This window comes from Echiichthys vipera (genome assembly GCF_963691815.1).
Source record: "Echiichthys vipera genome assembly, chromosome: 8".
In the NCBI taxonomy this organism is placed as follows: domain Eukaryota; kingdom Metazoa; phylum Chordata; class Actinopteri; order Perciformes; family Trachinidae; genus Echiichthys; species Echiichthys vipera.
In genome coordinates this window covers 29392598-29407963 of record NC_139833.1, presented here as the reverse complement: position 1 = coordinate 29407963, position 15366 = coordinate 29392598, and the positions used below count along the sequence as shown (strand labels likewise).

The following is a 15366-nucleotide window of genomic DNA, read 5'->3' as shown; positions in this document are numbered from 1 at the left end:
TACTGCTGCAGAGGTTTGCTGTTATTTTCAGCAGTATTAGTGGTTTAAAAAGACGTTTTAATGCCTTCACTGTGCTGCCCTGAGCTAATCAGTATTAGCCAAACCCGGCTGTGAGCGACTCTCCGGGATTTCTCTGTTAATAGTTGTTACACAAAAACAATTGTCTCAATGGCTTATTTGATGTGTATTTGCCGAAAAAGACCCTGGGATGATTTCACGCCGGAATTACACTTTAACACATCACCATGAACTCTGGGAACTTCTGATGGCCACTTATTCTATTTTCCTGACATTTTATGGAACAAATGATGGAACAATTCATCAAGAAAATAATTGGTAGATTCATTGATCATGAAAACGATTGTTAGTTTCAGACCTATTTCAATGACACCATCATGTTTGTGTCAACCTTGCAAACCCTTTCCACTGGCCCACTCAGGAGGTAACTTCAGCCATTTCTCTGATCCCAAGTCCCTCCTCCTGATCTCCGATCCATTCCCAAAGACAGCCCCCCTCTCTGCAGTGTTGATAGGATCTGAAAGACAGCATTAAGTGGATAGGCCTCCACCTCATTAGAGCAGTAATTAGATTAGAACCATTGCAGTGATCTGCAGTCAAACAACAAGAGGGAACTTGATGTAGACTGATTCAGATCAAGATTTCTTACAGATGCCCTGTTTTCACAGCACAAACTTGGTTTAGAAGTTTATTATGAATACACATCAGGAAAAAGAGTGTTGTATACATACAGATATTGAGTGTACTATGCTCTCTAAAAATTGTTACCTAGTTCATTGGAAATCAGGTGTTAACTATGGGGAAACATGGAAAAAGTCAAAAATCTGCTCTTGTTTTCCTTCAGGCTGGTTATTTTACAAACATCAGGATTTAATGTCCACTACAACGACTGCAAATATTTTTTACATAGTAACTGCATTAGGAAAAATAAAGAGAACAGGCCCTGTAGATACACACACTTTGAAGTTCACTCTCAGACTGCCCCAATGCGTAGAACATTACCCCATTTGTACGATTTATCAAGTTGAAACCATAAACTGCTGTATAAAATATAGATGTAGTAACCCATACGTTTTTGAAGAGTCAAAATGACGCTCAAAGTGGGCGGGTGCAGCCACCGCCATCTTGACAGCGCCTGACGCCCAACTCCCGGCAGAACTTTAAAGGTCGAATATGGAGAATGAGCAGAACAGCACCATCTAGTGTCTCAAGATTGTAGTCGCAACAAAAAAGAATAATTCCAGCAGTCAGGTTGCCAGGTTTGTTGCCGAGTGTATCAAGCGATCAGCCTGCTCCTTGTCAGTGATGAATCAGACAGGGTAACCACTAATTAGGACTTATCATTTATTTTGACAACAGTATTTAACGTGAGTCAGTCTTCAGCTGGAAGTCTTTCTGTGAGTGCTGTGGAATCCGTTAGCTAGCTCTCAACTCAACATGATTCTTGTTTCTATAGTATGATCAGCTTGAGCAGAGCAGCAGCTTCCCCAGTGACTGAAAGTGATCGTCAAAACCAGTCAAAAATGTTTTAAATATTAATGCAGGCTAATCCTTTTTTTTATGGAAAAGAAACTTTCAATCGGTACCCCCTTTTTAAAAAAAATATAGCTTTTAATAAAGATTCTACATATTCAACCTTAAGGCCGTATTATAATTTTCATTGGTGTATTATATAAAAAAAATTCACCCACTGTACAGTTGTCATGAACAGGGAAATGAGCTGTTGAGACCAAACCCCTTTTTGTACCAGCCTACATGTTTATTATTACGGTTTCTGTATTTCTATTTCTGCTGTAAAGTTGGGCATTTTATCATGGAGCTCTATGGGGATTTGCTGTCTTTCAGAGCCAGCCTCAAGTGGCCATTTGACATTTAGCTTGCCACTTTGCTGAAACTACAAAAGACATCCAAAAGACACAGACTTCTCAAGAAACAATCATGGATGCAGCCAGGAGGAGGCTAGGACAACTAGTCGTGAGTGCAGCCATTGTTTACAGAACACTTTCCCCTGACAGTCAGTCTTTGAAGCATACTGAGACCTTTATGCCATCTCTGGTAGTTTTAACTATTAATTGTAGCACATTTCATGTACTTCATTCTGAGAAAGTACAGTTTCCAATGAAACCACTATAAACACATTTTATTGAAAAGAAGTTACATGATATTCTATAAACATTGGATCAATTAAATCTTTCAATTTCTTATGGATTCTGTGATGAAAAAGGCAAAACTGTGTGATTAGTCAGTTAAATTCAGGCCAAAACAGAACTATGTGTACAGGAAATGCACAGTGAAAAATACAGTGGCTCTTTGCCTTAGTGGCAGATAGAGAACTCTCTCTCTCTACAGATGTATTTACAGTCCCTGTCCCTGCAATTCAAATGATGCAGAACACTTGTCACTCCCAGTCTGAACAGGTCCCGTGTGGGTTCAGCCTCATCTCTTGGCGGTCCTCTCGGTCTTCGGTTCTCTGCAGCTCTGCCTATTTGACCACAGTCACAACGTGTTTCTCCTTCTCAGACACCACAGGAACAGTTCCTGGCTTGCTGTGCTTGCGGACATTCCTCTCCCTGGAAAACAAAAAGAGGAAAAGCTGTGAATAACTAAATCTACTGGTGAGAATATTCAGGATGTGATGAGAGAGGTGAGCAGCCAGAGGAGGAGGTGCAGGGAGGAAGAGACCGAATATGAGACTGTTGACCCAACACCTACGTAAGCGACTGCACTAATGTACCCTGAAAATAATGCATAAAGCATGAACAGTAAATCATTCACAGTCCAAACACAAGTCTGACGTTCACAATACGGCCAGTAATTAGGGAGAAAAAAAGCAGCAGACTGAGTTATGAATCACAGGACGGAAGAGCAAACTGAAGCAATCAATTCACTATGCAAGCTGTAAATGAGTACGTAAGACCATGTCATAGGGGCAGTCCCATCAGTGACATTTTCCATTAGGCTGGTGTGACTGCATAGGTCAGACCTACCCTGGCAGTAGCCAAAGTCCCCATCACCTGTGTCATGCCATTTCTAGAGACATTAGCTAGCTCCATTCCTGCTTCAAAAGGAAAGGAAAAACACATACTTCCTACGGCGAGCTTCTTTCATAACCCTCAGCTCCTTGGTCTGGTGGAAGATGTTCTTGGGCAGGTGTCGGTGATGGGCGATGCGTCTGATCTGCGGGTGATGCTGGAACTTCTCCTTCAGCTTCTGACTGTAGTTGGCGGCCGCCCTCTCTCTCGGGGCCAACTGCACGACACACAAGGGAGGATGGCTTAGTCAGGTAAAATCGAATAACAAGGGAAAATGAGGAGGGGGAAAGACGGGAGTGGATTGAGAGGCAGGACAAGACAAAGGCAGGTCAAGAGGAGGAATAAAAGAGAGGAATTGCATTCTGTGTTGAAGCAAGGAAAAAATAAATGAGACACGGTGTGGAACAAGGAAGCACAGGACGATACCCTGCTCTAAAACTTTGGGGTGGATTAAACAAAACAACATGTAACATGTTAGCGGGCTTTAAGATGGGCAGACACTGACTTTTATATATCTTGTCCATTGTGTTAACTCCCACCACACATGTTAATTGCTCACACTGTTGACTCAGTTGAGTGGTGTTCTAACTAAATTAAAAGGTTGAATATGGAGAATGAGCAGAACACCGGTTCGTTCAAATTGCACCATAAAAACAAGTTTTGCAGAACAGTTTGACTGACAGTTAGCGTTAGCCGTTCCAGCTAAGTAAAGATGAAAGTGATGTTAGCGACCAAGGCGAAACGTAGCCATGTGGGCGTGCGTTTTAATGGCGTTAAAACCAGAGTCAATATAGGCCGAGCATTCACTCCATGGACTGAGAGAAAGTAGCGAAACGCCATTAAAACGTCACTAACATCACTTTCACACATATATATATATATATATACATATATATATATATATATATACACACACATACATACATATATATTTATTAAGTGACACACACACACACACACACACACACACACACACACACACACACACACACACACACACACACACACACACACACACACACACACACACACACACACACACACACACACACACACACACACACACACACACACACACACACACACACACACACACACACACACACACACACACACACACACACACACACACACACACACACACACACACACACACACACACACCATATATATAGTGTTGTATACATCATATATATAGTATTGTAGTTCATATAAGTGAATTAACTCCAAACTGAAATGTTCAAAGCACAGCATTTTATTCAAGCTAAATGCTAAAATAGAGTTTTCCGACTATTATCTCACTTTCTAAAATAAAATACATGAATATATACAAATCAAAACAAGCTCCCTAACACAACGATGGTATGAAACTAATCAAGCTGGCTGTTGAATGGTGACTTTCATTTGTTTTCCTGGAAGGAAACTGAGGATGACCCCTGCTTACTCTGAACTTCTGAAACTCCCCCTGGAGATAAGTTAGGGGCCTTGTTACCGGCATTTCACTTCATTCACTCGTAAAGCTGGATTTATACCTAGTGTGAACATGAACTGTGTCAGAAATGGCATCGTGAGTTCCCATGGTAAGAGACTTGTTATCTGAGGTGTTTTCCTAAATGCCTCGATTCCAGTAATGAGGAGTATTTCCAGTAGACGATTAAGAGCGTGGAGCCACAGGATGTACTTTGTATTCAGCTCAGGTGGTGTTTAGTTAATTACCGTCAGTTACAGTATGCCGTCTTACATCATAAAATGTTGGCCAGTACAGTGAGCAGTAACTCCAGCTCCACAATGTGCTCATTCAAAAGAGAATCAATGTCTGTTAAAAAGTGAAGACACCAGCTCAACAACATCCCTCCGTCTCGCTCATAAAAACCACCGGCTACACGGACTCGCCTTGGCTCGGGCTTCCCTCCTTGAAGGCTTTTATTTTAATTAAAAGAAACGATTTGTCTCAGATTCAATTTGTTGGAGAAGAACTATTAGATGCTGATCCTGTTGGACTAAACTAATTCCCCTGGATACACACATGGGTAGCTTGTATGATCTCAACAAGATGGATATGAGAGGATGATGCTTCACTTGGATTTTCAAATCAAATCAACTTTGTTTATATGGCACTTTTCATACTTTATGTAGCACAAAGTGCCTCGCAGAGAATTAATTAAAAATTAAAAAAACTAAGAAACTAAGAAACAACTAAGAAACACCATGAAAACCCAAACCTCCCATCCCCACAAATATACATACATAGCCAGCCATACACACACACACACACACACACACACACACACACACACACACACACACACACACGAGCGGTTGCTGAGGAGACATGGCTGGGCACCGAGATCGGAAGTGAAGAAGCTCATTTGGGGGCCGTGCACAACGAGAGGAATCATGGTCCATGGCTGCAGGAGGCGCTGCCACAGGGACCCCCCAGCCCAGGCAGACAGGAGGCTCCACACCACGGTGTAGAGCTCTCTAGCCACCGGGGCAAGGGCTGTCACAGGACAGCACCCCCATCGGTGGACCAGAGACAACCCCCAGTGTGGTCGGCCCCCAGGAGGAAACACTGGAAATAAGAGGGGCTAAAACAGTTAAATAAAAGGTATACAGTAGAAGTTAAAAACGGAGGGGAATAAAAACAGTAAAAAAGGTATAAAATAAAAAAATAAAGCAATGAAACAGGATAAGCTAAACTAAATAATAGAAAATAGAAAAATAATAAGAAATGTAAGAATCAGGGGTCATGATAACTGAAGGTCGCCTCCCCGTGTGTTTCTTGTTTGGATTGTAGGGTTCATATGATCCACACTACACCAACGTGGGTGTTACGTCCCAAATAGTGTCTAGGGGAACCGGGACGAACACAAAACCAGAATGATGAAAAACAACAACCCAAAAACAAATAAGCATCACAGCCGTAACAGTGGGATTCGATGGGTGTGAAAATCAAACAGAGGCATTACTTCTGTAGGAACTCTTATAATAACTTTAACTCTTATAACTAGCATATTGCAACATGGTGACAAGAATCTGCTGGAGGAGAATGACTCCAACACAGGCTCCGTTCACACTGCAGTTCAAAGTGACCTGAATCTGATTTTTTTCCTCTCATATGTGACCCATATCTGATTTGCTTTTGACAGTGTGAACAGCACAAGTCACAGTGAATCTTACATTTTCTAATCAGAATCAAACATCTTTTAAATGTGCCACTGAATCGGATACGCATCGGATTTCTTTTAATGCGACCGCAAACAGCCGGGTCCCATTTAATGAGACTTTGACGTCATTCTGACCCACGCTGCACTGTTTTTGTAAAAACTAAAGTTGATTGAAAAAAAAAAAAAAAGTGCCACAGGCGGGAGCCAGGAACAGAATCCAAACAAACATGGAGGACAGCAGTGAAGCGGGGGGCCAGTGGAGGGTGAGGGAAGTTTGAGACCCGTTTTCACGCACTGTTTTCAGCATTCAGCCATGAAGTCCTACAGCACAGGTCACCATTATTAGTTCACTTCCGTAAACACCGTTGTGGCGTGATATCAGGTCACATTTAAAGACGTAATGTGAACAGACAAAGAAAAAATCAGATTTGAGAAATAAGTCGGAATTGTGCATTAAGACCTGCAGTGTGAACGGAGCCATAAAGGCAGCCATTAGCATTTTAGTGCTGTGACTGACCATCTGAAACTACTTTGTCAACATTTCTATCCAAAAAGTGGACCACAAGGCTACAGCAACGTGCAACAGATGCTCTGTTAGAAAGGATAAAAAAAGCCACTGTCCACTGCAAAGATGCCAAAAACTCTTACCAACATGTCGGGTGACTTGTAAACAGATCACAGATCAAAAGAAGCTGGCACAGTGACTTATATTGTAAATGTACGTCAGGTAGAAAATAATGCCTCTGTTTTTTTTCCCAGGGCAGAGAAACGAGGCAGTCGATCAGTTATGATAACAACAATTCCACTAATTGCTGTGATCTGAAAACACAGGGACACGTCTGCAGGGACGACACTGAAGCAGTTATACAGGTCACACAAGTTATAAAGAATCCAGTCATTTTGAGGCAAAGCTCAGAAAGTAAACAACATGTTCAGGACGTTCAGAGATCAGGACGGTCTCACGAGGCTAAAGTTAACCTGCAGGCTTGTTTAAACATCGATGATTTTTCCCATCAATGAGGCAACATTGGTCGGGTCTGAAGCCTACAAGTTTTAAAATGGGAAAAGAAATATGGAGGGATGGAGTTAAAAAAGAATAACACCTGCGAATCTCCAAACAAACTGTCATTGGTGGAGTTGTGGGTACTGTAGGCACCAGGTTTTGATAAGAAAGAACAATGTCAGGATTTTTTTTTTTTAAAGGCAGCATCTTTGCTTCTGTCTCAAGCCAGTGGAGAACTATCATCTTTTGTTTCTTCCACACAGGGGGCGTTTCAGCCACATTCCACTTGCTTGGCTCACATGTGTCTCAGGAACAGATACACTTCTACTATAAAATCAATGCAGCCGTCTATACCGGCTGCGTAATGGTTCAAGTTGTGGTAACTGCATTGACTGTGTATAAGGTTTTGACACGGGCGACCACACTGCAGTGCTGGGCTCAAGAGAGAAAGTGCACACTGATGGAGGATTGAAGCAGTTGCTGCGGTGCTTTCACAGTAGAGGTGTGACGACATGACACACGACGTTGGATTCAGGAGAACAAGATTTTAGTTTGCGTTACTGCGCAATCTTCTTACAGAACTTGCATACCGTTCGTCTCTTGTCTGTCTCTGTTGCCGTTAATCATTTTCACAGGGAATCCACAATGCTGCCACACAAATCATAACTAATAGAAACAATAGACAAACCTCAAAATAAGGCATTAGTAATAATTCACAATGATTATTTAATTATGCTCTGATCTATTTTATCAAACTGTACAAACTTTAATTCGGATCGAGAGCAGCACCTCTATATTTGTCAATGGAGCAGACCAGTCAAGTAGTAAAACAGCACATCGGTGTCAGTCAATCCAAACTTTCCAACCTTAGAACAAAGGCTAGTGATGAGTCATGGTTTCTAGAGCAGAGTAAATAAAATGTACCTGATTAAAAACAAACAGGAGCAGATTTACTCTGCATGTTTTAGGTCTTAGGGACTAATATGCAGTGGAGTCAAAGGCCAATGCGTGGGGAGGGGAAAAAACAGCGATGTGCAGCAGCTGATAGAGTCCTGATCCCCACACAGTTAAATCCTTCATTCAGCATTTCTTGATAATTAAAGACCCCTTCAGTACAACTTGACTGTTAATGCTTCATTATGTTCAGAGTGGCCCGCTTTAAGTGATTGGCCGATTTAAACTGCTGATAGGAGCAGCCCCTGTCTGATCTCTTTAAGTGCAAAGCTTGCGAATAAATCTTCCTCTTACACAGTGACAGTAAAACAAGTGCCAAAAGCAGGCCAATTTTCCACTCTGACACTGCATTAAGAGAATAAGCAAGAGGGAATACGATTAGGACTGAAAGATGGCACATGAGGTGGCATTGATCTTTATTATCGGGATGTGGGGCAGTGGAACACTTCCCAGCATTTTACAGGAGCTTTTGCCATCATTTCAGCTGCCAACATGGCCAATATTATCTGAATACAATACATGTGGTACTCACTATACAAGACATTAAAGTCAGTGGAGGTTTGTCTGGAAAAGATACAGTATTTTAGCTGAATCTTTCGCTGGTGATTTATCAAACAGCCGCATAAGCGTTTGAGTTTTTTGGACTTCCACCTGCCACAAGAGCCACTGTGCCAACTGGTACATTGTACTTATTGAGAGTGATTCTACCCTAAGTCAGCATCCATCAGGGCATTTGGCAACAGTTGGTGTTGTTGCTCCAGGCACAGACCCCTCTCTTCTCCTTCTAAAAAGGTGGGCACGGGGCCATGCCCGTGTCGAAGAATGCAGCCAACTTGTAAAATAAGATCAGGTAATACACTGGAGGGAGATACAGTATGCAGTGCATCTGACCGCTGAGGAAAATACAGCCACTGATTTGTACACAGACCACCACTTACTGCTCACAGCACATTGTCCTAAATATGGAATCGATTGGAGCTGAAAATACATGTGAAAGCAGGCATGATATTGAGAAGACAAAGCGGGACTCACCACTCCTAGTTTCTCAGCTGCGTTGGCTTTCCACAGTCGGATATTCATTTCATCAGAACCGCTCAGGAGGTATTTGTTGTCCGACGACCACTTTATGCAGATGACGTGCTGCATGCGTTTGGTGTGGTACACTTCCCTATATAAAGAAATAAAAAAAGATGAAATAAATAAGTCAATACAATGCCTTCATTAGTGGTTAGACAAACAACCACAACGAGCACTTAGGCCGCATTCACACAGCCTCAGGCAGGGCCGGTGAGTCACCGCAGGGTTTTTTATGCGGCTGTGTGAATGTCAGTTAATGGCCCGTTTGTGTCATGTCCTGTTGTGTTCTTTAACCCCCTAATGTAGCACAAGTAGACTTTCTATGTCACAATTAGGGCGCACTCACACTGTCCTTCCGCACCGCCCCGGGCTTTAGGGTACTTGTCCCCCCATCCATCTCCCCCCGCTGGCCAGCCCGTTTGTACTCACACTACCCGGGCCTCGCGCAAATGCTTCTTGCCTGTCCATACGTCATCACGCCGTACATGTCACACGCATTGATGACGTCATCGCAATGTGTCGCTTTGTTTACAAATCTTTCCATAGACCTCAGAGTTTTTGTGCGTCCTGTCCGACTGTTTTTGAATATTTTCATCGACCAAATCTGCAGTAAACACTCCACCTCCGCATCACAATGTATAAGGGCGCGCTCACACTATCCTCCCGGACCGAGACCCGGACTTTAGGGTACTTGTCCCCACTCCCTCTCCCCCCCGCGCCCCAGCCCCGTTTGTACTCACACTACCAGGGCCTCGGCCAATACTTCTTGCTGTCCATACGCCTTCAAGCCGTAACACGTCACACGCATTGATCGCGTGTGTGTGGCTTTGTTTACAAATCTTTCCATAGACCTCAGAGTTTTTGTGCGTCTTGTCGACTGTTTTTGAATCTTTTCATCCGACCAAATCTGCAGTAAACACTCCACCTCCGCATCACACCAACGTGAACCTTTCACCGCCATTGTTGTTGTTGTTAAATGTCCGCGCATGGTCCGTCCTTCTATTTACATGTCCGAACAGGCGGACATAACGCTACTGCCGTAGGGCTCGTGCGCGTACACGTGCACACGCTCGTGCTCTTACATGTGCAAACGGCTCCGCTAAAGCCCACCTATTTCAAGCGGGCCGTGGAGGGCCAGCTGGCCCCAGTTGAGCGCGGAGCGGGTGCGCTCACACTACTTAAAGGTACTAGACTTTAGCTGAAAACCAGTTTTGGCCGCGGCCAAAAGCACAGTGTGATCACGCTCTAGTCTACATTGCTACTGTGGCTCAGTTAGAGGAACAGAAATGGTGCCCAGTTATACAATCACAATTGGGAAATGGTCATCATTCAAACTGGTGTTTATTGTCATACTAACCTGCTGTGGCCACAGTCTTTGGGGAAGATGCGGATGGTTTTATCAAAACTAGCAGACACAAACTCCTTCCCAGTTGGAGAATAGTCAACATCCAGCACTGCAGAGACATGGTCCATGTGCACTGTGACTGGCTGGTCCAGGTACCTCATGTCATATGTGTAGAGGCTGATGAGACAAAAAAAAAAACGTAATTAGCCCCTTCAGAAAGATTGCGTTTTAGTGGAAAGCACATCAGTAAAATAGTACTTGGACCGTGCATTAATTGCCCATCTGTTTTGATAGTCTACCAATGGTGCAGAGCTGGAATATTTCTACATGTAAAGCTGTTCTCTTTTATCAGGGGTGGGCAATTCTGGTCCTGGAGAGTCACTGTCCTGCATGTTTTAGGTTTCTCCCTACCCTAACACACCTGAGTCTAACAATAATCAAACTGTGACAAGCGTCAGCTGCTTGATAATGAGCAAATCATTAGAATCAGGTGTGTTGGAGCAGAGAGAAACCTAAAACATGCAGGACAGTGGCTTTCCAGGACCGAAATTGCCTTTCCCTGTCTTTTATGAACTCCAGACAAAGTCTGAGGAATCATGTCCGGACGGTGTTGCCCATTGCCCATAAACATGTAGCAAACATCTGGAGAGTCTTTGTGTCAGACACCTTCTCACGTACTGGAAACCGAGTCTCTTGCTGTTCTTTTAATATGTCTGACGCTTTCCCCCTTAGTGACAGAAGTTCACAAATCTCATCGTCTCTCCAGTTCGACGTCTTCGTTGCTGCCTTTATGTAAATCACTGTTCCTCACCCTCGGATGTCTGTTTTCTTCCACAAATGATAGAAACGTCATCAACATGACCACTCACTCCATGTGAATTCTCCAGACAATGACTTGTGTTCAATGCCTGTTTTTTTTGTCTGGTCCAACCTGTGTCCTCACATAGAGCTCCTCAGTAAAAAGTTCAGGGTCTTGCGGTGCATGTGTATAACTGGGGCTAAAAGGGACTGTTCCCTCAAAATCAAAAACACATAGTTTTCATCTAACCTGTAGTGTTCTTTATAAGTCCAGATAGTTTTGGTGTGTTACATGGTGAGATATCAGAGATGTCTGCTTTCTCTCCAATGTAATGGAACTAGATGGCACTGGACTTGTTGCGCTCAAAGCTAAAAAAAAAAAAAATATATATATACACATTTGAAAATGATGATTTTTTTGGGGGGGTGAACTGCCCCTTTAAGATTCCCTCTTTTGAGTACTTATTATTGAGCATGTAAACAGGAGACCTAATTTAGTGCCAACATTAAAACAATAATCATGTGAATCCACCCTCCTCAACTTACTTGTAGTCCTCATTCGAACTTGTGAAGTAATATGCTTCCATGGGGTTCCAGGATAATGTGTTGCTCCTCATTGTCATAATAACCTGGAGAAGAAAATGAAAAACACACAGCAGATGTAAATCATATCAAGACAGTGTGTAGAAATGGGGAAAGAGAAAGGTTGATTCCTGCAGCAGCTGACCTTTTTAAGTGGTGCTGATTCTCTCATGTCATACAGTACTATACTTCTGTCAGAGGCACAGCTTGCAAGAAGTTCAGTCTGCGGAAAGACATAACATTACTTTAAAAAGGTATCAGCGGGGTGATAAGCTAAATAAGTCTGACAATAGCCACCCTGTGGTGAGTTTGGACATGGACATATTAAGCATTCTTCACTCTGTGATGGTGTCTTACCTCAACAGGGTTGAAGCGGACAGCGCTGAAGCTGTCTACTCCCCAAGTGAAAGAGCGGATGGGGCTGCTCCTCTGCTCGTCCCAGATGTCCACCTGCTGGCCACATGTTGCAAACACAGCTTTCTTCTGGTGATGGTCTAGTCCTGTGAAGACCGTCTGCAAGGGATGATAATCAGTTGTCACATTAAAATGTGATATGTCACTGGGCCTTTAATGCCATGGTCACCTAAAGAGCAGGGGTTTTCCCTTATGATGCAACCACAACTGTCTTTGATGATGATGATGATAATAATAATAATAATAATAATAATGATAATGATGCAAATGCCGACTGATCCCACCTTGCCCAGAATAGTGTTGAGTGGCTCCTCTTCCTCTCCGTAACCTGGCGCCTCCATTTTCCATTGCTTGATGGTTTTGTCGTCACCAACCTGTTACAGTCAACATGAAGAGATTTAAAAACAGAAGTTGTATTACAGGAAAAAGACTTCTAATTCTGAAAACTCTTCTTGGATGATGAAGGGCTGCAGTCACCGTAAAGAAGGATGTTCCACAATAGCGGACAACCATTCCACGGACAAAACCTTCATGTGCTTGGAGCGTGCGGACACATTCACGTTTGGTCAGATTCCACACTTTCACCTAAGGACCGAATAAAACAATGTCAAGAATGAGTGCATAACACTGATAGTATTATGCGTACAAATGGCACTTTTTCAACAAATGACATTACTACTAGCGGAGGTCATGTGAAAGACTGTTACCTCCCCATCACAGGAGCCAGAGAGCAGGGTGGAGAGGTTCTTGCTGTGCTTGGCCATGCAGTTCACCCCATCTCTGTGTCCATCCAGAGAGGCCAGGAAAGGCTTGGCAAACACCCTCTCAAGCTTGGTGGCATTCAGAGCCCGGGTGTACTCTCTGCTCACCTCAAACGGGTGGAGTGTTGGGTCATAGTTTCTAGGAACTAACAGAGAGTAGTTACTCTTATATGAGCTGTAAGAACATTTAACTTGCATCTATATAATGACATTATTTTTTAAATGTAAGCAATTAATAAACGGCAATAAAAATACCCTGAAACTTATTCAAAATTGAAAAATGTATTTTCAGACTTCACATTCTTCAATGATTGAAATGGTGGAAGAAATCATGTTTGAAAAACATTATTTCTGCCTCCACATCCATCTGTGCTCTGCTCCACTACAACACACATGAACGGGAGTTTCTTACACAGACGCTGATGATCAGCAGACTTTAAAAATAGGGCTTCATAGTTTCATATTCATCCACATCAGTTAATCCTGCATAAAGTAGCCCCATACACTGGGAGAAAAGGAAGATGGAGAGAAGAACTGGGGCTGAGGGGACCTTACATGAAGACCCTTCAAATGATGATTTACTAATATAGCAGTTCAATAAAATGATGATTTACTAATATAACAGTTAAAATGATGATTTACTAATATAACAGTTAAAATGATGATTTACTAACATAACAGTTAAAATGATGATTTACTAACATAAGTTAAAATGATGATTTACTAATATAACAATTAAAATTATGATTTACTAATATAACAGTTAAAATGATGATTTACTAATATAACAGTTAAAATTATGATTTACTAATATAACAGTTCAGTAAAATGATGATTTACTAATATAACAGTTAAAATGATGATTTACTAATATAACAGTTAAAATGATGATTTACTAATATAACAGTTAAAATGATGATTTACTAATATAACAGTTAAAATGATGATTTACTAATATAACAGTTAAATGATGAATTACTAATATAACAGTTAAAATGATGATTTACTAATATAACAGTTAAAATGATGATTTACTAATATAACAGTTAAAATGATGATTTACTAACATACCAGTTAAAATGATGATTTACTAATATAACAGTTAAAATGATGATTTACTAATACAAAAGTTCAGTAAAATTATGATTTACTAATAAAACAGTTAAAATGATGATTTACTAATATAACAGTTAAAATGATGATTTACTAATACAAAAGTTCAGTAAAATTATGATTTACTAATAAAACAGTTAAAATTATGACTTACTAATACAACAGTTCAGTAAAATGATGATTTACTAATAAAGCAGTTCAGTAAACAGTGACTGGCTGTTTAGAATAAATAAACAAGAAAGGTAAACACAGTCAATGATTCCATGTGCAGCACTTTTTGAATGATATGGTGAGCCTCTAAGTTGTGGCTTACAGTGGTATGGTATGAGTTGCATACAGGAAACGTTTTTTAAAAATACGCCCATAAGATATTCACTGGCATCGACTCTTCTACATCGTTTGACTGTCCTTATTTAACAGATTGTGTACGTATGTCTGATGTTTGCTAAGACAAACTGGCTAGCATTGCTACTAGCAGCCTATCCGAGTCGAACGTGTATCACTCACCACGCTGAATATCTAGCTTGGTCTCCCGGACATAATCATCCGGGTTCCTCGAGAGGACCTTGACTTTCATTTGGTAGAGGAATGAAAAGGCACACACTTAAAAAACTATCGTGAGGTTGAAGTTAAAAAAGAAAAACATTAGCGAGCAATGGCCATGTGTTGATGAAGAAGAGATTCGTTTGACTGCGTTGCATTGTGGGATGTCCAGTCCTCCTGGATGTGTGGTGGCGTCGGTTGCATAGACATATAAAGAGTAGATGCCGCATCGAACGTTGGGCCGCGAGAAATGCGGCCGCCATCTTGGATCGGTCCTTCTCCCAGATCAGTTCTATGAGTGACTCGTTGAGCCTATGAGTTGAGCAGCAGAAGGAACAAGATGCCAGAGCACTGTGCAGCGTATTCCTGCTCTAATCTAATATTACAATATTACAATTCATAATCAGTACGGTACAGTACAATTTTAAACAATTATACATAAATCCATGCATTTTTGAATGTTATATTGACTCCCTCAGCCTATGGCAGGTAGATACATATTTAGCTGCCAGAGGAGCTGCTGTCCCTTATTTTATTATTATTATCTCGTCACAGTAGA

At 41.7% G+C, this 15366-nt stretch overlaps 1 protein-coding gene across 1 annotated transcript; it reads right to left on the bottom strand.

Annotated features, from left to right (window-relative positions):
- Nucleotides 1–729: 729 nt before the first annotated feature.
- dcaf13 (ddb1 and cul4 associated factor 13) lies at nucleotides 730–14945 on the bottom strand. Its single transcript, XM_083918393.1, has 11 exons — nucleotides 14772–14945; nucleotides 13098–13297; nucleotides 12868–12975; nucleotides 12675–12764; nucleotides 12334–12489; nucleotides 12122–12199; nucleotides 11941–12023; nucleotides 10609–10773; nucleotides 9207–9342; nucleotides 3104–3267; nucleotides 730–2588 (listed from the first exon to the last, which is right to left on the bottom strand). Exons 1-11 carry the CDS (start codon nucleotides 14839–14841, stop codon nucleotides 2501–2503), a joined length of 1338 nt encoding a protein of 445 aa, XP_083774519.1. The 5' UTR covers nucleotides 14842–14945; the 3' UTR covers nucleotides 730–2500.
- Between the last annotated feature and the right edge of the window lie 421 nt (nucleotides 14946–15366).

What these genes read in the sequence shown, in the direction of transcription:
- dcaf13 (XM_083918393.1), bottom strand. Translation starts at nt 14,841, where the DNA reads ATGAAAGTCAAGGTCCTCTCGAGGAACCCGGATGATTATGTCCGGGAG. An exon ending in CAAGCTAGATATTCAGCGTG is followed by an intron (nt 13,298 to 14,771) that starts GTGAGTGATACA and finishes ACTCTCTGTTAG; the next exon opens with TTCCTAGAAACTATGACCCA. An exon ending in GTGGAACATCCTTCTTTACG is followed by an intron (nt 12,765 to 12,867) that starts GTGACTGCAGCC and finishes TGACTGTAACAG; the next exon opens with GTTGGTGACGACAAAACCAT.